This window comes from Temnothorax longispinosus, chromosome 4 (assembly GCF_030848805.1).
Source record: "Temnothorax longispinosus isolate EJ_2023e chromosome 4, Tlon_JGU_v1, whole genome shotgun sequence".
Classification (NCBI taxonomy): domain Eukaryota; kingdom Metazoa; phylum Arthropoda; class Insecta; order Hymenoptera; family Formicidae; genus Temnothorax; species Temnothorax longispinosus.
In genome coordinates, this window is record NC_092361.1 from 17,462,424 (window position 1) to 17,486,609 (window position 24,186).

Here is a 24,186-nt window from a genome sequence, read left to right on the forward strand (position 1 = left end):
GCTACGTCAAAGCCGAGTCGGGGATCACTCCCATATCGTTGCAACCGGAAGCTGATACCGATGGCTGATACCGAAGCGCGCCGATGACAGGAGACAAACCCGAGTAAAGAGCAAGGCACTTTAGCGAGGGATGCGCTTTAACGAGAATCACAAGCGAAAGAACCGATAAAAGAGAACCAGGAAAAGTATAGCAACTAGGAAAAATAAAAATGAAGCGTTCTACTCTGATGCGAGGCGACCAGGAACCAGGATTTTTCTTCCGCCCAGTAATGTATGCCGACATTTTAATGGTTCCTATTGTTAACTCAGATTTCTCCCTCTACCACCCGCACGAGATTTAGACTGTTTCCTTTTTTCGCAGAATTGTATAGCGCCACGATTCGATTGTATACAAATATCACAACGCTCTGCGTTGTGATTTGATAAAATTAAATCTCCCAGTGTGACGATGCTTCTAATGTTTTCTAAATATTCTTTCTCCTTTTACAAAGAAAAGATACCATTAAAAATAAAGACAGTAAGAAAGAAGATTACATAAGGATAAAATAAAAATAAGCTTATTTGTATAGCTTCTCCACAGCATTGTTCGATAAACAACAATTTACGCAACATATTACACAATTTTAAAATAAGAAAGATATAAGAATGTATGGAATTATGTAAGTGAGGCTTAAATCACGATAACAAATAATTTAATTTACACTTTTTTCGTATAGGTTTATTTCCAAGAAAAGATTTCAATTAAGATTAAATCTTCACTTGTGTGCCTTACGGATTGCCGCGTCCAAGAATAAAGAGATCCGAACTATATTCGCGCTTTCATCGCGAAGACGCAAAGAACTGCTTTGACAGACGAGAAAGGACAGTAAATACGAGGGTGGAGAGAGAGACAGAAAGAAACAGAATGAAGGGAGGAAGATATAGAAGGGGACTAGAATGGAGAAATGGACGCAGGCGCAAAAGCTACCCCAATGTACCGAGGCGTCGCGACGCCTTTTGCTTCATTCGACGTCCGGACGTCAACTTACCACGCACATGTGGAACCGCGCGACGCTCCTCTCGCATTCCTACCTAACGTAAAACAGCTGTGTTGTTCGCGATAAAATCGCTAGTAAAGCGAAAAAATCGCGTAACGATCGGTGCGAGTGTGATAAGTATCACGAAGAATTAAGATAAACTGTTATAAAGAGCGAAAAGCGCGATAAAACGAGCGATCTCAAATTAGCGCTCGAAGTAATTTTAGCTGGTGGCATTTCCGCGATCAAAAGCTCGCCTAGTGATCGGTTGAGTGGGAGCGGTAATTCGATCCGCAAGCGGCGAGGGAACTGGGGGAAGTGGAAAATTGAAAGCGGAATGTTTGTGCATCTCTCCGTCCGGATTGACGATAATGCTCGTTTCGTGCTCGAACGGTTATTACGCTGTGCGTAGAAAAGTGAGTCCCTATGGCACTCGAGGATCATTCGCGCTACACCAGGGTGCGGCAGCCACGATTAATAACTGAAGCGTCCTTCTCACACGTGTCACCGGTCGTACGTGTCACATGACGCTGTGTGTCCTGCACGCGACACAAAAATTCAATTTGCTCGAAAAGTCGCGATTCCTCGAATCATCGCGGAAAACTGGACTCCGCACTGGCAGCGCAACTGATTTATAAAAAAATTAATTAATCATCATCCTCTTTAATCGTAATCCTGTCTACTAATTAATAATGCTACTTGATATTGACGTCAGACACTTGAACAATTTAAATCTCTGATAAGAAATATGTTAACCTTTATCGTTGTAAAAAAGAGAAACAAGCTTGATATGTGTCATATAAAAGCTTGATATTGTTAGTGCGCGGAATCGATTTGTATCTTTTAAGCGCTAAAACAAACTCCAAAATGTGAAATATAAAAATTGAGGTGACTGCACTCATACTAGACTCTCCACTTGGAAACGTTAAATTGTCACACGATAACAATAATAATAACGAAAAAGTTTTATTACTATTACGATTCGGCGTTTCGTGTTCTCTTCGATAGCGTAAAAGTTTGTCCAAAACGCTATCGACTATGATCATTCGAGTTAAATCGAAGGACAGGATCCTTAATCGCGTGGTGACTTTATCCTTTCCTTCATCTCTGCGCGTGTACGAGTACATATCGTCTCAAAGTTATCGCGCGATTTCCAGTTCGAAGAACGTAGAAAAATTATCACATTCTCTCGATGTCGCGCCAGTGAACAGTGATTCTCGCCTTCTCATCGAACTTAGTCAACCGAAATTTTAAAGTGAATCAAAAATGTGATATAAGTAGGCGACGGATTGATTCAATTATTCCGATCGCATCTCCCCGAAGTGACATCGAAATGACGAAAACGTTTTCCCGTTTGCTGTGAAACATGCCAATACCGGTTTATAAATTTTCCCTAATGTTTAGAATCGCTAATAAAGAACAATTATTGTAATACAGAACAATTATTGTAATATAATAACTGTAACCTGTGTGTGATAATTGTCTTCGTTAATCTGACAGTGATAACTTCCAAGTAACGTATTTATAACTATAATCTTAATTCGATTGGCAGTATTAAAATACGTGTAAGTCGTCATCACCGACAGCTGCAACGTGATATAATTGCAAATTATTAATGTAATTTTATGATATCTAGTGATTACGATAAATCGCTATTTGTTTATCGGAAATTTTAATTCCGATTAACTCTGATTCACGTTACTTCATTTGTGTAACGTTCTTCATAAAAAAAAAAAAACAGTAAGAGAACTATTGTCACAGATGGTAATGATTCAGCCGAGGGAAATTAAAACTCGAAAGCGCGTAAAAAAAAGAAGAGTTTGTTAATCTTTCCGTATATCCCACAGTGGAAGTGCACTTTACTCGTTCGCAGGACCACTTCATTTCGCGAAGATGAATGTCAGTCTGAACTTTACGCCGGAACCCACGGGATATACGTGCGGCAAGTGCTTGGAATCCTTCCACGATTGGTATACTCAGGTGCACGGTTGGGCTAGTCTATTGGTATGCATATTCGGCTCAATCGCCAATGTGCTCAATATCGCCGTGCTGACGCGTCGCGAGATGCAATCGCCCACTAACATGATTCTCACCGGTCTCGCCGTGGCTGATCTCCTTGTAATGATCGAGTACATTCCCTACGCGATCCACATGTACCTCTATCAACGATCCCGCAGAGATACCTTCACTTACGGCTGGACCATCTTCGTGCTGTTCCACTCGAACTTCACCCAAGTATGTCACACGACCTCGATCTTCTTGACGGTGACTCTGGCGGTCTGGAGATACATCGCGGTGGCACATCCACAGAGAAATCGCGAGTGGTGCAGCAACAAGCGCACTTTTCTGATGATCGCCTTCGCTTATGTGTCCTCCCCGATACTTTGCATACCGCTTTACATCAACACCGAAGTGAGGCCGCAAGTGGAAGTGTTAGACGAAAAAGGGATGAGCATAAATATGACAAAACTCGAGCAGACGGTCAACAGCACGGTCACGTATCCCGAAGGCACTAACACCACGCTGTATTTCGTGAAACTCGCCGAGTCTCCGATAAGCAATGTTCTCAAGGACATCAACGTCTGGATCTACAGTGTGGTGATCAAGCTAATACCGTGTGTGGCTTTGACGGGATTGAGTATCAAGCTGGTTAAGGTGTTACTGGAGGCAAAACAACGGCGGAAGAAACTCACTACAAAGAACACCGCGATCAAGATGGGCAATGGCAAGGGGAACGCTTGCGAGAAACCCAAGAAGAGAAGAAAGGGCAACGATAAAGAGAGACAGACTGACAGGACTACAATGATGTTGTTGGCGGTGCTCCTGTTATTCCTCGTCACGGAAATGCCGCAGGGCATTTTAGGATTGCTCAGCGTTATATTGGGTCCGAGTTTCTTCAACACGTGCTACATGATGTTGGGTAAGTCAAGAATGTATCAACATTGACCAGAAATAAATATATAATATTATATTATTAATTCGCATTATTTAATATAATATTATCATCTCAGAAAATAGCTAGGATGTATTCTAAAATCTTTCTAAATTTTGTTTCTAGCCCGATTGTTATGTGCAATCGAGTGCTTACATTCAACAGTTAAATTTTTATATAATACTTAAGAAGCGTACTTCTTCGTTTACTCGTTTAATCAATTTTATAATTTAAATGCTCGAAAAACACGAAAGCAGTGGATAATTCGTGCACTGTAGTATATAAGGATATGTCACACTTGTTATATATTCGTTGTACATATCGCGAGGGCTGAGATTTAATTAATAAATTCAATTGTAATTTAACAGATTAATATTTGATCGCTGCTGTTGTGACAATGACGAATGTGCAAGAATTAAACTCTGTATAATAACGATGACACTGTTTATTATTCATTTTATACGTGTCGTGTATGTTGTAGAATTGTAGATAAAGTTTTATTTCCATTCTCAATTTTAATAATAAAAGTTTTTATATGGTGTAGCAATAAAAAAGTGAAAATTATTTTAATGCGACTAAATAACAAACAATATTTTTGTGTGTTATCGGTTATTAATACATTACATAACTTTTTTATATTGCTTTACGATATCATTTTCACGTAAAAGCTTTAATGATTGCTAATGCAATTCACGCGCGGGATCATTAACCGGCATTATTCACCGCATAATGTATTTCTACTAAAAGTATGTCATAAAGAAGATGTGTTGAATTTGATAAAAATTGATATTAAGCCGCAAACTAGAGGGAAAATTACTATGGCAGACATTCGAGCTGATGAAAATTGAGTCCATACGATTCAGGAACAAAAAAGGCGATTTAAATTCAACCCACGAGACTCGCACGAATCTCGAGTATTTGCTGTGAATTTCATGAATTTGTCTATAAGACGTCTTTGTTTGTGGGAGTACCGTAAATAGAAGAACACGCTACTGCACTCGACATTTACGATAAAGCATATAAAACTTCTATCGTAAAAGTTCTTCCGGAGTAAAAGAGCGTCATAGCGTGAAATATGACAGTCCGATAGTTTGTATAAAGAAGTTTTAATAAGTGCGATCTCCGTCGGATAAGTAACTGTTAAGGCAATATTTCACGCGCAGAACGATAAGTCATTAATGTTCGTCCCCCTAATTGGTATAATATTTTAAAAATTGCCAAGATAATATAACGAGTCCAAGACTTGTTATAAGATTTCAAATTTATTGCAAATTAACGCAACATTAAGTTTATATTATCGGAATTGTTGATTAACTAATAATAAGAAATTTTATAGAAAAGCGATTTTCTATTTAAAAAAAAAAGAGAGAAAAGTGCTGTCTAAATTATATATAATGGTCACTCTGGCGAAAGATCATATGGTTAATAAATTGACGTACTTGATATTACAATGTCTCATGCGTGAAATATGAAATTGAGGCGGAAACAGTGTTACGCGGATCAAATTATGCATTTCACGAACATTAAATATGTTTACTTTACGTCACCGGCATTTTCATCGTCGTCACGTTTAATCTGCATTTTACATCATCATATATTATACGTCGCTCTGAAATTGTTACGAGAGTGTTATGAGTGGTTGAAAGCATAGCAAATACTTTTAAAAGCAGTATATTAATATATTATGTCAATTATAACTTATTATCAAAATCTGTACTTTTACGGTACTTTATAACGACGCGATATTTCATCATACTTCATATTATATCATTTTCATATAAAATTGGCTTGCAATAATGTGTTTTGAAATTATCGTCACTAGACTACAAGTGTGTAATCGCACTTTATTAGATTTGCTACGCTAAAAATTATTGGAATATCATCTCTTATTTTATATAAAAAGATAATAGAACAAAAATGCTAATACACTAATGTTGATTTCGTTCCTTTCGTAACAAAAACACGACACAATCACGACAAAATACTAAAAAAAAATCAATATCTCCCTCTTTTATCATATACATAGTCATATCGTAAAATTATACTGAAAGCGCGGGAAGAGTGTCGCGCAGAATGCCGTGTGTAACAAATCTTCTCCGCTATAGGATCCAAATGCGACATAATAAGATCTTTTTGCTCCGTCGGAATATTGAATCAGAAAAAGGACCAAATACTGGCTGCTAGATGTCGAAACTTTGTAAATATTATATGAAATTCTCTATGTCTGAACCTTTTCAAAGTTCGGATTCTTTGCTGATATGTTATATCGTACATCAAATCAATCCATCAATTATTTTAATAAATGGAAGAAAAACATTTCTTTCATATCCCAAAGGAAACTGCAGTATCTGAGGGTAACTCATTTTCTCATCTCATTGCGTTAGTCCCTTTTAGCTTCGCGATCCAATTATCGAGCAGAGCGAATACTTTTGTAAGATAATTTGAATATTTTCGTAAAATAAGTTATAAAGTATATAATATGTATAAAAGTGATACTTTCGTTATGATTTAAAGCCTTGCGCGGTTCATGAATATCTTGAAAATCGCAAACTTTCCCCTATTTTCCCGTTAGCAAAAAATAAATTGAGGATCTGCGGTAGAACGCAAATCACATCAGACGAGACGTATAGATAAAAATATGGATTTTCACTAATTATATCAAAGAAATATTTGACCATAACTTTATCATTTGTGAATTTAATCTATCGTAATTGTTTATATAAAAAATATTATTGTTATTACACGATCGTATCATCCTAAATTAAAAAGCACCCAAATAATTTCGTTAACTTGAAAAGTTCATATCTTAGAAAGAATCATATTTTAGAATGTACAATGGTCTAAATATAAATTAAAACTAGAATTTTAAGTTTTTAACTATCCGAAATTTTAAATATTTTAAGATACATATTTGAGATCAAAAAATTGGAAAATGTAAAATTTCGGATTTACAAATATTTAAATATCAAAAAGAGTTTCGAACGTATCTCACGATTGTGAATCCTGCGAACGACAGGCGATTTTATACATTTTCAGTTAGATTTGCCAGTTTTTGATAGGCAACTAGTAGTGGAGTCTCGTTTGCGTTCTATCTTCGATTGGCGTATTCTAATTAACACGTGTATTTTCATCAATATTGTAATCATACCAAATGTAATCTTGTATGGCGAAAGCAAAGGTCAACAAGCATCGTGTACCTATGTGCACGATACGTCGATACATACACCACCGCTATTCACTCCTCGATTTAACCGCGGGGTATCGTGGAAAATACATATTTTTCTCTTTGTGCCGAAGATTACACGGATATTACAAAGATATTAATAAGATGACAGTAAAAGACTGTCAGATCTTTTCAAACGTTTTTTTCTTTCGTAATTTGTTTTTATATCTTCACCAACAATTACTGATTTGCGATCATCTCATTTAAAGTCATTAAGGTTCTCTATGTTTCAGGAAAAAGAAAAGAGAACAAATAGTTAAATTAACCTGTCTGCTTTCCTTTCATTATCTTTACATAAAGGATCGAAAGTTATATGTAATCATTTCCATAAAACAATCAAATTAAACTTTTGTACTTGGAAGCGGTGCTAGTAAGCTTACTGAAACTAATTGCACGGTGGTCTGCTCGAATGTGAGTTCACTATCTAGTGAGCGAAAATATATTCCACTTGCCAGTTCATTAGCAAATTGAATACATTTTCTTTCGCCGTTGATACATACGGCATCAGATTCCTACATATATTCAAATTTCAATTCGTATATCAATATGAGATATGAGGGAAGTTGACATAAAAATTTCACATCACGTACTACCACAATTTCGAATTTCAAACGAGTAATTTTTATTATGAGACTTTTCTTGTGGAAGTGTCTCTGGTACGTGCGTGTATATCGATAGCGGATGCGTTTGGCAAGCAAAGAAAATTTGCGCTACGTACGATTATTCGCATATATTATCCCACTGCTGAAAATTCTCAGAAAGACTCGATATCTCGGTCGTATATAGAAATAAAAAAATTATTCTGATAAGAGACACTAAAAAGCAGACTTGATATAAATAAGCTATTTGTCGAGAAAATTGTTTCCACGAACGACGGAGAATATGATGTTAATGCAGAAAAAATGAGATTCTATATATAAAACAGTAGGTTTCATTTGCTTTACTTATTCGACATGTATAGCCAATATAGCGACAAGTGGAAAGCACAAATAAAAATTTCCTTTAGAGCCAACTTTTGACATTTATACATGACGTCCGTAAAGTCACCTAATAAATTTAATTTGTGTGACATTATGACGTACGCGATAGTAACTCGTAACATAATTTCCGTTGCTGCATTTATATGGTATTTGCTACTGTTAACTTTCTCGTACTTATAACAACCGGCCACATGGTACTGGGCGCGTGAAGCATATTATGATGTAGTGTTTGAATACGTAGTTCGTATTGAATAATATTCCTATTAGCACAACATTAACGGACTGTTCGCGTCTCGCCACTGATGACGACAGAGCGCAAGTTCTTCAACTTCCCTGACTGTACATTGCGTCAACAAAGTGCGTCCTTTAAAAACAACAAATGCTACTGCGCTCGCAACAACAAACAGGAGCGGCTTTACCAACGATCCTGTTATGCTAAATGCTAAGTAGCGACGGATAATGTATCGTCTTTCTTGTGCAACTTGTTGAAATTAAAATTACGTACGTTTGATCAAAAGTTAGATAATTAATAATGCAAGATTAAAAAGCGAGAAAGATATATATGAAAATTTGGGCAAAATAACGAACTTATAATTGAAATTTTTCCAGACCATCTGGCGTGTCTCCGATATCATCTAACAAAGTCTCGTAAAAAAACATGAGAATAACAATTTCTGAATATGGAATTTATAATTTGATCCTATGATTCAGAGAGAGAGATAAAATTTTAATTCAAAAATGTAAATTTTGTACTTTTTACAATGTTAGAATATCCGTCTAAATTTTTTCGTTGGATCGACCAAAAAGTATTACGTGAGTCATCTTGTAGAAAGATTTCATAGAAATAAAAAGGTAGTAAATTATCTTATTATTTTCTTTGTTTTCTATTTTCATTTTCTTAATATTATTTTAATAAGGTATAGCCAATCACTAAATATGGTAGACGTAAATAGATGATGAATAGATCTGCGATCTCGATAATGAGCATACGAAAAATGCATAATTTGGCGCGGCGTGATACCATCAGCAGAAAAGTTAGACGCTAACGAGGAAGTTACTGATTCCGCAATAACTCTGAGTGACATAAACGCGACATCACGTCGCGCATTATCTCAGCACGCTACTGGAAATAACGAGTACGACGTAGTATGAAGGATGGGCACAAAAGAGAGAGTATGGCTCCATGAATAATAACGCTATTCCTTCTCCTATATTCGTCAATAATAAACGACTGACAAAATTACGAGCAAGTCATGTTGGCGGTCGGCTACATGACGCAATCGCTTTCATGGCTGCATGTATGAAAATATAAATATGTTCTCATAAATATTTCTATTCATACGTCACGTACATTTAGAACCATTAATATATAATAGGCGTGGAACAATTGAATTTATTTTATATGTATCCTGTTTCTCTCTTTCTTCTGACATCTTGTTACATTACTTGATCTTTTGTTTTTTATCAGAAAAAAAAAAGAAATAGTATAAAATAATTTATAACAAATAATTATAATAAAACATAAATTAGCCTAAAATAATGTATAATATATAATAAGGTTATTATGAGATCAATTGAACATATTCTTTTCAGACATAGGCAATTTCATTATTAGTAATGTGATTTGTAACGATATTTCGAATGCAAATGTGGGTAATTGAACTTACAAAGAAAGCACTATGTTTTATTAACGATTAAGCAAGATTAATCTGATTTACCAATTTTACACAAGATTGTACTCAATGTGATGATACAAACAAAAACATGAACCATCCATTCACTTATCTAGCGAAACAATTTTGAGACAAATTCACATTATGCAATGCACAATTTCAATTAATGAAGCTGTTCATGGCAGAAGTTAATTAAGAGAACTTCTCGCTCAAGAAGATTCCGTGAATTCGTTCTTGGAGTTTTGCAGACGATAAGCAACGTAAGATTAATCAAAGTGGTACGTTGTATAGGTAATGGTACATGTCTTGTTAAATTCTATACAAGATCTCGAAACTTTGTGGAAGACAAGTAAATAAAAGATTGATATTACCGTTGTTGAGAAGAAACGACAAAACGTAAAAGGGCTTAACTTTATGCGACTATATGCGACGCGTTTCGTACGGGGACACTGAAAATAAGTCACATCGTAATGTAATCACATAACGATAAATTCTATTACAGAAAATGCGAGCAAAGCTGGCAAACTTTTATCGCCAAACTTCTATTTTCAGCCTAGCTCTCTATTTCCATTTAATCTATTTAGATTTATTAGTAAGTAACTATTTCCAGACTCTTTGCGACAACTGCCAACTGAAGGTTGCCAAAACTAAATTAGATTGGTTTTCAAGGAAATGTGGGTTTTTCCGGCAAATAATCTTGACATCAGCTATCTAATAAGATAGAGCATCAAGTTTTATAACGATCAAATAGCTGATATGTTGATGTACTTTTTATCCGGAATTGTAATTTTAAAGAACTTTCCATATTTATTTTATCCATTTTTATTTATTTTTAAAATAAATAAACGTAATCGGATCACATAGGATGATGCGCCAAATGGAGCCTACTAGCTTACACATATACGTTATCTCTCTGTACCAAAAGTTAAGCTATATTACAAAAACGCTTTGTAATGGAAAATGGTGCAAATGTAGGTTTAATAACGTCACCATTAATAAGGCAAAAATAAGGAAAATGAAATATGTTATAACGCGAGACATTTATGATATAACTACACATGAATGCATGTAGCGATGTACAATACATCGCTGTATTAACTAAATAGTTAACTAATCCTGCAGAAATTACGTTTAAAATTTTACTTCAAAATTATTAATAACTTTCTATTGCAAATATTATGAGTGTATATATGTATATAAAACAAATTTTTGACACAAAATTGAAAACAAATATTTTTAATTAAAATTAAAAAAGCAAATACTTTTAAAAAAGTACCTAATGAAAGTTTGATGTCACTGTATCAAAAATTTAATACTCAAGACCTGTGTCGCTGAAAGCATATTGATTTTCAACAAATGTTTAAATCGCTCGTGAAACCAAAATCATAAAAACACATTCCCTTGTATGTAACACCTGTGTTTAAAGTAAAGACATAAAAAATGTATTTAAAATTTATTATTTGCGCGCAAGTAAGCTTAAGCGATAAAAGCGTTAAAATATGTATTGTGTCTATAAAAATGTATTGTCTATCCATTAAGAATACTTGTCAAAATACTAATTTTATTTTTTTTACCTATTATTCTTTTCTTTTTAATATTAAATATCTTAGTAACGTTAAGTCAAAATTTTATAAAATTTATTTAAAATTAACTCTAAAGAAAAAACTATATATTTTTTATAATCTAGTACGTACAAGCCAATCGCTTTCACAACACGACTTCAAAATTATTTCTAATCAAAACTTTGATATCTTCTTTCGAAAAAAGAAAAAGGTTGCAGATTATAGTTAAAACGTATGTAGGCGAAAGGAATAACGACAGGAGTTCTGAAAGCCCACGCACGTGCATAAAGTGATATAAATTCTCTACTTTGTACGCTTACAATTACCTATATTTTATATCAACTATTATCTAAACTATTTCCCATCAACCTCGTATGCACATCGTCAAACTTCAGTTAAATGTTGAATATCAAATATTATTCTCAAAATTTATGATTTAATAATAACTATATATATATATATATCTTAAAAGTCACATACACACACACATTCTAACTTTTTCAACCACTTCCAAATTCAAAAAAATCCAAATTGAAAAATATCAAATTTAATATTTAGCTACAAAATATTGTAATATCACATATAATACTATAATGATAATAAGATTAAGATAACAGACAATCCACATTTTTTTTAAGTTTAACAGCAAATCTTTAACCTATACTGAAAGGAAGGGATCTTGAGCTCTTAAGAAATTGTGGGTTAATTGCTATAATCTATTTTACAATATTTTATACATCCTATAAAATTATGTTTTTTGGAAGGAATTTTGATATGCTGAGTCCTTAAAATTTAAAAAACGTGGGTTGTCTATTGCGATCTTTTTCTATAAAGTATTTAACACATATTATAAAATACTTCTGTAAACAGTTACCAATTTAGATATTTTTAATATATTTACATTTTTACATTTTTCCTAAATTATTTGAATTGCCTGTATAGAGATATTTCTTATTACAAATAGTCATTATTGAACTATAAATTAAGAAAACAATTTGCTATTCAAAATATCTCGTAAGAACTTATCATATACACACGAACTAGTAGGAAATGACTCGGAAAAGCTCCGCTACACTGAAGTTTGCACTTTTCGCACATTTGCCTTAAAGATTATACTCGTGAAAGGACGGAAAATTCAAAGCGAAATGTACGAATGCACAATATAGCAACATTTAATAAACGGCTTTGCGAACCCAGCTATAATGAGGCACAAACGTGTCAGACCTTACGCTCGACATTTTACATTCGCAAGGTTATCGAGACATCGGAATTGGATCTTGAAACAAAGGCAACCAAACGCGCTGACAAAAACGAAAGAACGAGGGAGAGAATGAGCAATTTATCTTTCCAGTTCGGCTGATCGAAATCAGAAGAGGGTCGTTTCGATCACAAGAAGAGTGCCCTGATAGATTTAACGTGATGAAGATCGCGTACAGAACCATTACTAAGGATTCTGTTCGTGGTCTTTGTTCTTGCGATTCTACCGCGCTGATTGAGGATCACTTGAAACGCGTTTGCCGAGCGTCCTCACGAATCTCATTGTAGGAGGGAAAAGACTCGCGCTCGCGTTGTCTTTCTCTCTACAGGGACAAGAACAATCGTATGAACTGGTAAGAACGTCAGAACTCTGACGAAGACGAGGAGTATGCTATGGAGACATACTGTGATAGTTTCCTAGGAAGTGGCACGCAATTCCATTAAGATATCGTGGAGCTATCTAATTACATAGAATATAGGATCGTTGCCGTTTTTCTTATTTCAGCCGATTATTAAAACATTTTTCTCAGTACCATTAAATTGATAAATTCAATGATACGACAATGACGAAAGCTACACAGCATACTCTGAAAAATGTTATAGAATCTCATTAAAATATTGCAGAATAACCTTAGAAACGATTATATAAGACATGAATCTGCTGCTGTTTAGCAATATTAATTGACTTTTTATCAAATTGTTCCTCTTTGATAAATTTTAATTGAAAGTTTGAATTCTATGGAAAATAACAAGGCAAATAATTTTAATGAAAGCGAAATATCTATCCTGACATAAGACCGCAAGGTAAAAACACATTTTACAAATTAAATGAAAAGCATCTAGTAAAAACAGGTTTTATTAAATTAATCTCTAATTTAATAATAATAATTTTTTGCGCTAATATGTATCTCAAAATATTCACTTGTAATCTTTTATTTATTTTTATTTTTAAAAACGCATATATCTACATGATTTGTGCTGATATTGTTAAAATGCATACAGAGTTCCCCACTTATAAACGAAGCAATAAACGTAATCCATAAAAATAAATGTTTATTTTTACAGATCACAAACTCTCGTCTTGCTTCCGTCGTGCTTTAAAAGCCACGGTATGTTTATTATTTAAATATCTATCATCGAAATATACGATAAGAGATTTCAAATACTTGACTATTTCGATATAAAAGACTACGTTGCAGAGGTTGAGATCGCAAACAAGGATATATCTATATTGGCGAATGCTCGACGAGAATATCTTTCGTCTTATTTTCTTCTATTTTCACACTTCTGAAAACAACAGGGATGTTACCGACTCTTGCTATAAGAATCCTCCAGGGTATTTACTTAACGTTCGATACTGAGATGCACCGTACTTATCACGCGGTACCAAAATGGAACGGTCAGGACAATGACAAAGGATACAGGTATTGCAAGTGAGGAGGTCTTATTTGATGTGCACTCGTATTAAACTTGCTTCTATTATTCGTATTCCCCTGCGGTTCTCGTTATACTGCAATAACAAGGGCTTTTTGTAAAGTAAACACTGATGTTGCGTGGAATCGTGTGTATAATGTGGAATAGCAAATACGGTTAGATTGTGGCATTGTAATCATAAAATTAAACGTGTAGAACGAAAAAAGAGAGAGAGAGAAAGAGAAGAATAAGTTGTTATAAATCACAATTTTAGAGGAATATTAATTGTGTTACATATTGTACTACTTTTACCGTATTATTCTTGATCCGCTTCCAATTTGATCAAAGAATCTGTCATAGTATGACATAAGAACATCATTTTTTAATACTTTACATATATACCTATGCATTCTAAAAAAATATGTATATATGACATTTAGTATACTATATCTTATTTCTAAGATACGTATATATATGTATATGAAATATGTTGGGCAGGATATTTCCAAGATAAAATTCCACATAAAAACTCGCGTAATCTTGTAATCTTATATCGAACACGGTACTTTGGTGTCCACCCCATCCGAAGTACGGTATCGCAAAAGTTCCCTATTATTTCCTCCCGACAATCGTAAAACGTCGTCGTTAAACATGGATCTGGAGGAAACGGCGCACAATTCGCTGGGATTGTTTGCAGCTTGCGGTCGCGCATGGAAATACATGTGGGTTTGCCGCGACGCGACGGAAGGGTAATTTACACAAACATTACATCGTTCGATAGCGCGCCGAAAGAGATTGAGAAGCAACGTGTTTGCATTCTTGCCGCACACCACGGCGGAAGTTGTTCTAACGCGAATAGATTTTTTCGCTTAGCAAGACAAATGGTCGATTTGTCGAGCAATGTTATATATACAACGGCCGTTGTATACCGTACACAAAGCCCAAACGGCATTATGTGGTAGACGTCTTCAGCGTCGTAGCAAAAATTAGAACGCATCTGCATCAGTAGATACTATTGACTTTATGATAGCCGACAAGACTGATTTATTTTACGAATGTAAAACGTAATGACACATGATGTGGCAAAAAAAAATATTTTTACGTACAACATTAGAATAATGTTGTACGTAATTTTTATCTTTTATTACTATATAGATTATTGTTTATTAGATTGTTAGATATGAAGCAAGGTCACTTCTCTGTGCAAATTTTGCGAACTTTACAAACAGATGAAAAGATTTATTTCCTAAATCTTATAATGGTAAAATACATATATGCAAAAACATAATCGAGGAATAAATTCAAAAACCAAAAAATAAGTTTAAAACAATACAACTACTATTATAGAATTTAAAAAATAAGAGATTATTATTATTGCTATTAAATAAATTTAATAATTCTATAGAAATGACAGTAAAACTAGATTAACCATTCAAAATAAGTATTCTTTCCTTATTAAGATAATTTTAATATATATTTGTATATAAATTAAAATGTAAAAGTTCAAATATTTACAATGCGTATAAATCGAGTAAAAAAACATAAGTAGATCATATAAAACGTACAAATGCTCTTATAGAAAGCGTATTACTTCAGTTAAAATCTGATTAAATATTATCATTATTATCAATAATCAGAGAAGAGAACTTTATCATAATATAAAGTTATAATAAGTCTACATCAAAATCAATTATTTCTTTGGCTTATCCGATCAATTTTAATATTAAGTCAATTAAATTCTGATATTTAAAAGCGAAAGGTCACATACGATATAATAATGTATAATGTTAAATCATATATTTTAAGCCAAACCGCTAAAATAGAGATTAAGATTTAACGAGTGCTTGGATAATCATGAAATTTTTTTAATGTGACATTCACAATAAAATGTCATATATTATTATAATAAACATAGATTATAAAAATTCGCGAAACATGTATAATGGTACTTAAAATTTTATAACCAAAATCACCTGATTAAAATGTTAAACTCACTGAAATAGTGCGAAATACCTAACGATTTATATTTTACGATAACGGTACTATTATTTAACAAAAGCGATACGATATGTCCGAAATTTATATATTTCATCGTTCCGGCAAAAGAATTCAAGATGGTATGTGGAGACTTCCATTCAATCTCGGAAGCGTGTCGAGAATGTATCTACCGAAACGCATGCTTTCTCGTGTATGAAGTGTTATAAAATACATCGTTTTATTTATGTCGGACGTCGGACATTCTTATATGTCAAACGTCTCTCGTCATGCGAAAAGTCCATATGTCCGGCCCACTCGCCCATACCAAAATCAAGACGCTAGCTCCGATTGTTTTTGACTCACGTCACGCACCTGAATTATTGCGTATTCGAAAAAAAAGACATCTCTTTAAAATTAAGAGAAGATAAAGATAGAAGGCGCGCGGAAAAAAGATAAGGAAATGTCGAAATACGTAGGAAAAGAAATACATTTCTGCGAGCCCCTTCATGTAAAAGATTACAGAAAGGATTTTAGTAAAGCCCGTGAAAACTTCCATTCACATCTTTGAGCCTTTCGAAATGTAATGCATATAAAGTATAGACGTTTGGATAAAAACAAGAGAAAAATCCCAGAAAATTCGAACTTTAACCTAATCCACTTTCGATTGTTTAATGCATAGATATTTCTTTTTGATAAAGAGAAAGACTTTTCTGAAGAATTTTCATCAAATCTGTATATTTAATTTGCGACTCTGTGATATATAGCCAAGTCTCAAAGTAAAACTTAATTGACTAGTCGGTCAACTAAAGACAGAAGATCATTAAAAGAGCATCTTAATTTTCGGATTGCTAAAGATTCTTTGAGAATTTTTTCTTTTTTTCATCAACAAGAAACTTATGTACCAAATTCCAGAGGCAAACTTCTCAAAAATTTATTCAAAAGTTCAAAGAGTTGATGGAAAAGTTTCTGAAGCTAAATCATTCTTGGCAATTTTAAACTTCCTACTAATCAAGTTTGTTTCTTTTCTCGACAGGCGACGTGATAGACATTCTGACACTTATAAACTCGGCCATCAACTTCATCTTGTACTGCGCCATGAGTCGACAATTTCGCACAACCTTCAATCAGCTATTCTGCAATCGATGGCGATTAATCGGCAGATGGATGGCGGTGCCGCATCAACCGATGGAGAACAATGGGCACACCGGGACCAATCACACGGTGACCCAGGTCACCCAGGTCTAGCGTCGAAGAAATCAACGAACCTTTTGCTATCCAGTGTAAAGAGCTCGCTGGACTAGCTTCCTTTTAAACACGTGTACCGCGAGAATGGAAAGAAGGTATTTCCTCCGCGGTTCTCCGTTCGCCAACATGGCGGCAAGCAAAGAGAGGTGAAATTTATTTGCTCGCTACTGCCACCGGTCTTAATTGCATCGTCGTTGCGAACTTTACAACGCCCGGGGCGTCTTCAAGCGTCGGCTTACGTCCCGGGCGTACGACACACCAGATATGTAACAAATATTTATTTAAGTTAGTTGGCGAGTCGTTATGTTTTTCCAACATGTTTCTTTTCAATTTTGCATGTTACTTATTGTTAGTTACATTGCAACGTGTCCGACTGCCGTCGAATTGACGATACGCACAATTATATATAAAAAACAAATGTTGTGATAGGTATGTGAAAACCGTCAGATTATTGTTATTAGTGATTTTATAATGCCATCGTACTTCCATATTTATAAGATGTATCTTCAATCAGAAAATTATCAATTTTCCAGATGACTGTATCAGAAATTATAAAACTTATTACATGAATAGCGAATTTTTATTCACAAACACTACTTCTTGTTCATTATAAATTTTTAATTAAAGCAAAATTAGAAGCTTGTACATCATTTCGCAACAAGTCACTTTAAAAATTGTTTTAAAATTTACATAAAATTATCATATTATAGAATATAAAATGATCCTATAATCCCCGTACTATATACATTCGATGATAGAAAAATATATATTTATCAAGAAGTTTCTTCATATTTTCCAATTTCCAATTCTGCGCTCTAATATCTATTTATGCTGTGAAAATAATCAGTTTGTATTTTTGTTTATTACACATTCTGATTGACTATTTCAAAAACTTATATTGTTAATTATTATATTAATAATTATATTGATCTCATATGCACTAACAACGTTCTATTTACATTTTGCTTAGTCAATATTAACAGTCATTGACAAATTAAGATTATCGTACTACGCCAAATGAATTGTTAACAGCACAGCCTAGTTGAAACATAAGACGTGTGCTTATTAAACTGAGTTTAAATTGCTTAAAATTTGCAGACAAAGATCATTACGATGCCTAGCGCAAGCTGCAGTATAATTTTCTACAGGAAATAGAACATAACTAACTTAACTACGTCGTAAACAGTTAAGTCCAAAGGCGTCATGCTTCTTCAGAAAATACAGCAGCAGCGAAATGTTTAAATAGTTTAGACTGTACTAATGTAGAATAGTGGCGCAACAAGATGGCATTCGAGCAGCTAGTTACCTATTTTGTTCTTAGAAATTTAATAGACGTTTTTTAAGATACTTTCTAAAAAATTTCAATATTTTTGTAATATTAAAAACGTATTTTCCACTTATTTATCTCGGATCTAGTTTATAATAATTTTTTATTTGTAATTTGCAAAAATGTTTTTTAATTATTGTAAAATGTTATTTTTTACAGATTTGATCTAAAAAGGCGATGTTTAATGTATTTTTTTAATCCTAAAAAATGTTTCATTGCCATTGATTTATTACCTACAAATTCGTATACCTATTTATTATAAACTAGAAAATATATACAGCATATATATACGAGATGATAAATATAAATAATAAATTAATTTGTCATAGAAATCAAAATAAAAAATTACGAGCTCAAAAAGAATATAATTATATACTCGTAGAATAATTAAATACTAATTACATATGGATTAATATAAAAGTTGCTATACTGTTTTTACCGACTCGCAAACCGGATGGACAACTTTATTATGGAATTATTCAAAAGCAGCGCCGTGAAAACGAGCGCAGTGATTAACATAATTAACAATGCAATGCGAGATGTAGAATTTGTGTCGCCCAAAGGACAGTCTTGCTTTACGATTCACAGTTATACAGTTGAATATTAAAAAAAATCTCCTCGATGCAACTTCTTCTTTCGCTCAAGTTAAATGCAAATTACATTCATAATTTACATTTTACCCTTAAAAGATAATAAAAGATCAAAGTATTTCTCCGTGAAACGCTATTTATGCCTCTTTTTATGCAAAAAACTTTTTGCGGGAAACCTTATCATGATTATGAAAATATTAATTTTCCAATTACAATCGCGACGCGATTTTACAATTACTATTACAACAATGCTTTTCATTATTAATTATTATCTCTATCGCTAACATTATCGTAAATTCAAAAATGTAAATTCAAAAACAATGTTACATACATCTTTAATATGCATTTCATAATTTGCTAATACATGTTTTCTACAAATTTGATAAATACTTTAAAATATGTTGTAATTTATTTTATAAATGTTAAAATATTATATTTGACAAATTTCTTATAAAGTCGCCTTACTTTTATACACGACTTTAATAGCATTAAAAGCGCAATCATTGAAAATATCGCTCGTTTTCACGTCCCTCTTTTTGGAAGTGTTCTTTCAAAATGGTTTTGCGTCTGAAAACGTTTAATGTACATTTCAATTAAAAACTCTTGCTGGACAATAATAAATCGGACTATTTGATCAAATTTTGCAAAACGAAGCTTTCAAATCTCGACGCGTTATTAAAATTCGAAATATCAAACGTCCGCCCGAGAACAAGTATGAAAAAAAGTGGCATCCGTTCTTGATTTCAGAAGCGCGCAGTACACGCGCAATAATCGAATTGTCGCGTTTTCAATCTCGCGCTTGCGTTTATTGCACGTTCAACGCGCTCGATACCCTTATCGATTGCAAGAGACCGCAGAAGCGACGGATTACGAAATAAAAATCCGTGAATTGCGTCACCGCAATAAATTAGAACTTCCTTAAATCACTCCGTCTGTCCGATAAACCACTCTTAGACCAAATCGCAACAATTACTACGCGACACGGAGAATTGTCGCGATTAATCGTTGCCTTCCATTTGTGGCAAAACTTTATCGTCTTGTATAAAAATCGCTGTGTAAGTCGCGCGAACACATAAAGTTTCTCGCGGGAGCTGGATATTTATTTGTGTCCGCCCACAACAGGGTTCGATAAATTGTCGCGGTCGCGGACAATTTTTATCTCAACGGGCCTTTCCCATTTCCCTGACATTAATTCTTTTTATATTACAAATTCATTTTCATTATTGAAAGACATCGGATTGTTTGCACGAACATTTCATTCTCTTATACTTTTATTTTCAGTTCTGTGATTATTTTAATAATGCCTTATGTCATTTATTTTATTATCGGTATATTTTCTATTTATACAATTTTTTTAACGCAACAAAAGTATATTTATTGTATTCGTAGAAATATGTAAACTATATAATTTATTTTTGAATATGTGTTAACTTTTTAGTCTCTACAGTATATTTTGTGACAAAGAGAAAGAAGAAGATAGTTCATTTATATAATAAAATTAATAATCAAATGTTTTTAATTAACGCAGTATATCTAAATGTTGGAGCGCAAAGACTTAATATATTTGTGCATATTTAAAAAATTTACAGAATTGTTAATCTACTGCATCGTAAATGTCTGGATGAAATTGGAAAAAATATTTTTCTAAGATTGCGAAAAGGCTGTTTCATATGAAATTATGATAAAAATATATGTAAAACTCAAGATCAAATCATGAATCAGTTTCAGACTTCTTTCCAGCAAGATTATGTACAATTTCTCTAATTTGATTCACAAGCTAATTCCTCCTATAAAATACGAATCACTTCTTCATTTCAGTGAAAAAAGTACCTGATTCAGAGAATGATTTATTACTTTCAGCAAAATGGCTGAAGCAAATCTTCTTATGAGATAAGTAATGTCCTCGTTTAGTCGAAATGAGTTGTACGATAAGTATGATATCAAGCTAAACCCTCTTCACGTTGGCAATGGAACAGAAACATTATCTCTCTATGCAATCTTGTACCATTAGATAGGCGCTGCAAGTAATATTTCCCTTTCGTGATAGAGATTCATTAGAAAGAAATAGCAAATATGCTTATATACAAAATAAATCAGCGCTGAAATCAGCCCTACAAATGTGTTACGTGTTGTTTGTAGCGGATAGCAAAATGTTCGTTGATTACTTCGCGAAGAGAGTTGATAAAAAAATGATAATTAATGAATGCGGTTTAAACCGCAATTGTCGGTCGATACGTTAAATGATCTTCGTATCTGAGTTATGTTGTAAACTATACTTTTGGGAAATCTCTATAGATGCGTTACGTTCGTTTGAAGAAACATGTTTCATGCTGAAGTGACGTTAGGTTGGGAGCCAATTACGAGGATCAATTGGGAGATTCGTGTTTCTCGAAGCCTTTTGACAACGTTAACAAAGGCAGGCGCTCACCACTTTCAAAGACGTCGTTGATCTCCCAATACTTCGTTTCGCGTTTCTCAAAAGCAAAACTATACCGCGTATAAGGTGTACGTAAATACAAACGTGGAATTTCAAAGAAAATGCGAGATAAAGTAAAATAAATAAGCGAGAATGACAAAGGGCTGACACTGTCACAAATATTTATGTGAGTCTTTCTATCCTAAGATAAAACATGATAAAATATTTGTTAAATATCCCGTCAAACTGCCCAATCTAACATCATAAATATTTATTAAACGCGAAAATGCAAGTTCGTGTCTTTTACGTAATTTTCATATTTTGTTTGATATAAATTATATGATCCTTTTGTTCTTTTACATGGAACGTAATAATATCAAGTTTGTAATTTTATTTCATTAATTGTTTAATTTAATTAAATTGCATTATTATTATCGATATTATGATAACGGGACATGTATCCCGCTGTAAGATTAATATATATTGTAAGAGCTAGTATTTATATTGCGTCATATAATATAGTTGTCTTTACTGCGGAACATGCCAATTTCTATGTTATATTTAAAGATAACAATGTGGAAGTGATAAATAATTATTGATCCATTAATTATAAATTATATTTAAGATTTAAAAAAACACACACACACAAAACACACACTTTGAAAATGACCTGGCGGTAGTTGGAAAGTAAGAATAACCGAGAACATCTCACCGATATTCTTATACCTGTACAACGACCATATGAGTAATGAATTAAGAAACTTATTAATTTTTAATATTCCCTGTAAAATTATAACATATCGAATTTTTAATAAAAATAACATTGTTTTCAGGAAAATGATGTTACTTCCTTTAGATCGAATTATACTCAAACACTGTACAGACTGATTACCAATGATAGAAAGCAATGATAAAATTGCTTTAAAGAGATTTTTTGTTACTTTTTATTAGAAATATCGTATAATGTCTTCATGTCCGATATGTGATGATTAAGCGTGAATTATATACATTATTACGTCGGTGTAAAGTTTGCATTATCTCCCAATACGTTTAAATAATTTTAAGCGCATGGGCAAATGTCGTTTTTATCGGTTATTTGTTTCCAATTGAGCTTACGAATGACGTTTAATTTTCGCGTGACCTGGTCATTTAAAACAACACCGTTGTTTTTATCGACCGTATTTAACTAACAATGACGAAGTAAATTACATCGAGACACGTGTCGCGATGTCTGGTTATTGTGAATCTGGCATACTGCAACAATTGGTGTATTCAGTGTATCGTATAGATAAAACACTATTATTGCTTTTAATAAGCACATACAAAAAACTCAACGTACTTTAGTTGAAGTTTTGCTTCTTGAGTTTCAGATGTATGGAATGTTCTATTTATGAAAGTTATTAGCTATTTAAAAATTCTTGATCAATTTAAACATTTAAAGTTTATTCCGAAGAAGAATTAATCTAATTGAACTATCTTTTCTCACAGCTTCTTAACGCTTAATCTCCGATATCATTTTACTGATTCACAAATTATTAATAATCTATTATAATAAAGTCTGCTTGATATTAAGTGAAAAGACAAGAAGTTTTATCTATTTTCTCTGGAATTTAATTTGTAAAAAAGATATTAGTCAAAATCTATATTTAGATAAAATAAACACGAGAATTATATATAATAAAAAAATTTGTATGAATCTGTAAAAAATATAAAAAAGAAATATAAAGAGTCTTATATGTATGCAAATGATAATATTGTGTATTCAAATAAAATCGAGCATGAATAATAATAAGCATCGATTTATGTTGTTAACAAGTATTACATATCGACAGTGTCTTTGTATAAACAGTCGCGCGACACCATCTATCTTTTTTTTTTCTTTTTTATTTAAACTTCCGACAGATTAAAACTGGAAATCAATATCTTTAAATCAAAAGTCACAGATCCTGTAATTGCTTCATTCCAACTGGTTTCTTAAATATGCATTTAATCCAAAGAGTTGAAACTGATTTCACAGAGTTTAACAGTGCTTAATTAGAAACTTTATACTTGAAAGTGGCTTGGGAGTAATTAAAAGTCTTAACGAATGCTTGATACCGGAAACGCAATTTGAATTAGCTACATCTCGAACCAGCTTCCGAACAAACCATATCTCGGAACAGCTGTGCAAGCTGTAATTATCTCATATCCTCATATCCTCATAGAGGAACAATATCAAGGTACATGTATATTAAAGCTACATGTATAGACGCAGTAAATGCACATTACGCATTATGTGCATTACGTAGTGTCATTAAAATAAATGAGATTGCATACTAAAATTGTATATTATTAGAAAATATTCTATAGAAAATAAATGGTAAAGTTTTTTTTTATGAAAATTGATTACTTGTTTATCAATTCAATCAGTAAAATTTCAAAAACTAAAGAATTCTAGTACATCCTATGCATAACAAAAGTATATTTAACATATAATCTTATTATTATGAAATGAATGTTACGTATTAATATTGATAAAATTCTGTACAAACAATTAAATATTGATATTTTCTTACGTAATTTGTCTATGTATTTA

At 32.9% G+C, this 24,186-nt stretch overlaps 1 protein-coding gene and 1 long non-coding RNA gene across 2 annotated transcripts in view; one reads left to right on the forward strand and one right to left on the reverse strand.

Moving 5' to 3' along the window:
• Positions 1-24,186, reverse strand: part of LOC139812403 (uncharacterized) — a 339,231-nt gene that overhangs the window by 304,202 nt on the left and 10,843 nt on the right. The window lies entirely within an intron of this gene.
• On the forward strand, positions 995-22,449 carry LOC139812400 (G-protein coupled receptor dmsr-1). The gene is made up of 2 exons (XM_071777189.1): positions 995-3,936; positions 17,067-22,449. The coding sequence occupies exons 1-2, from the start codon at positions 2,910-2,912 to the stop codon at positions 17,276-17,278; spliced, it is 1,239 nt and encodes a 412-aa protein (XP_071633290.1). The 5' UTR covers positions 995-2,909; the 3' UTR covers positions 17,279-22,449.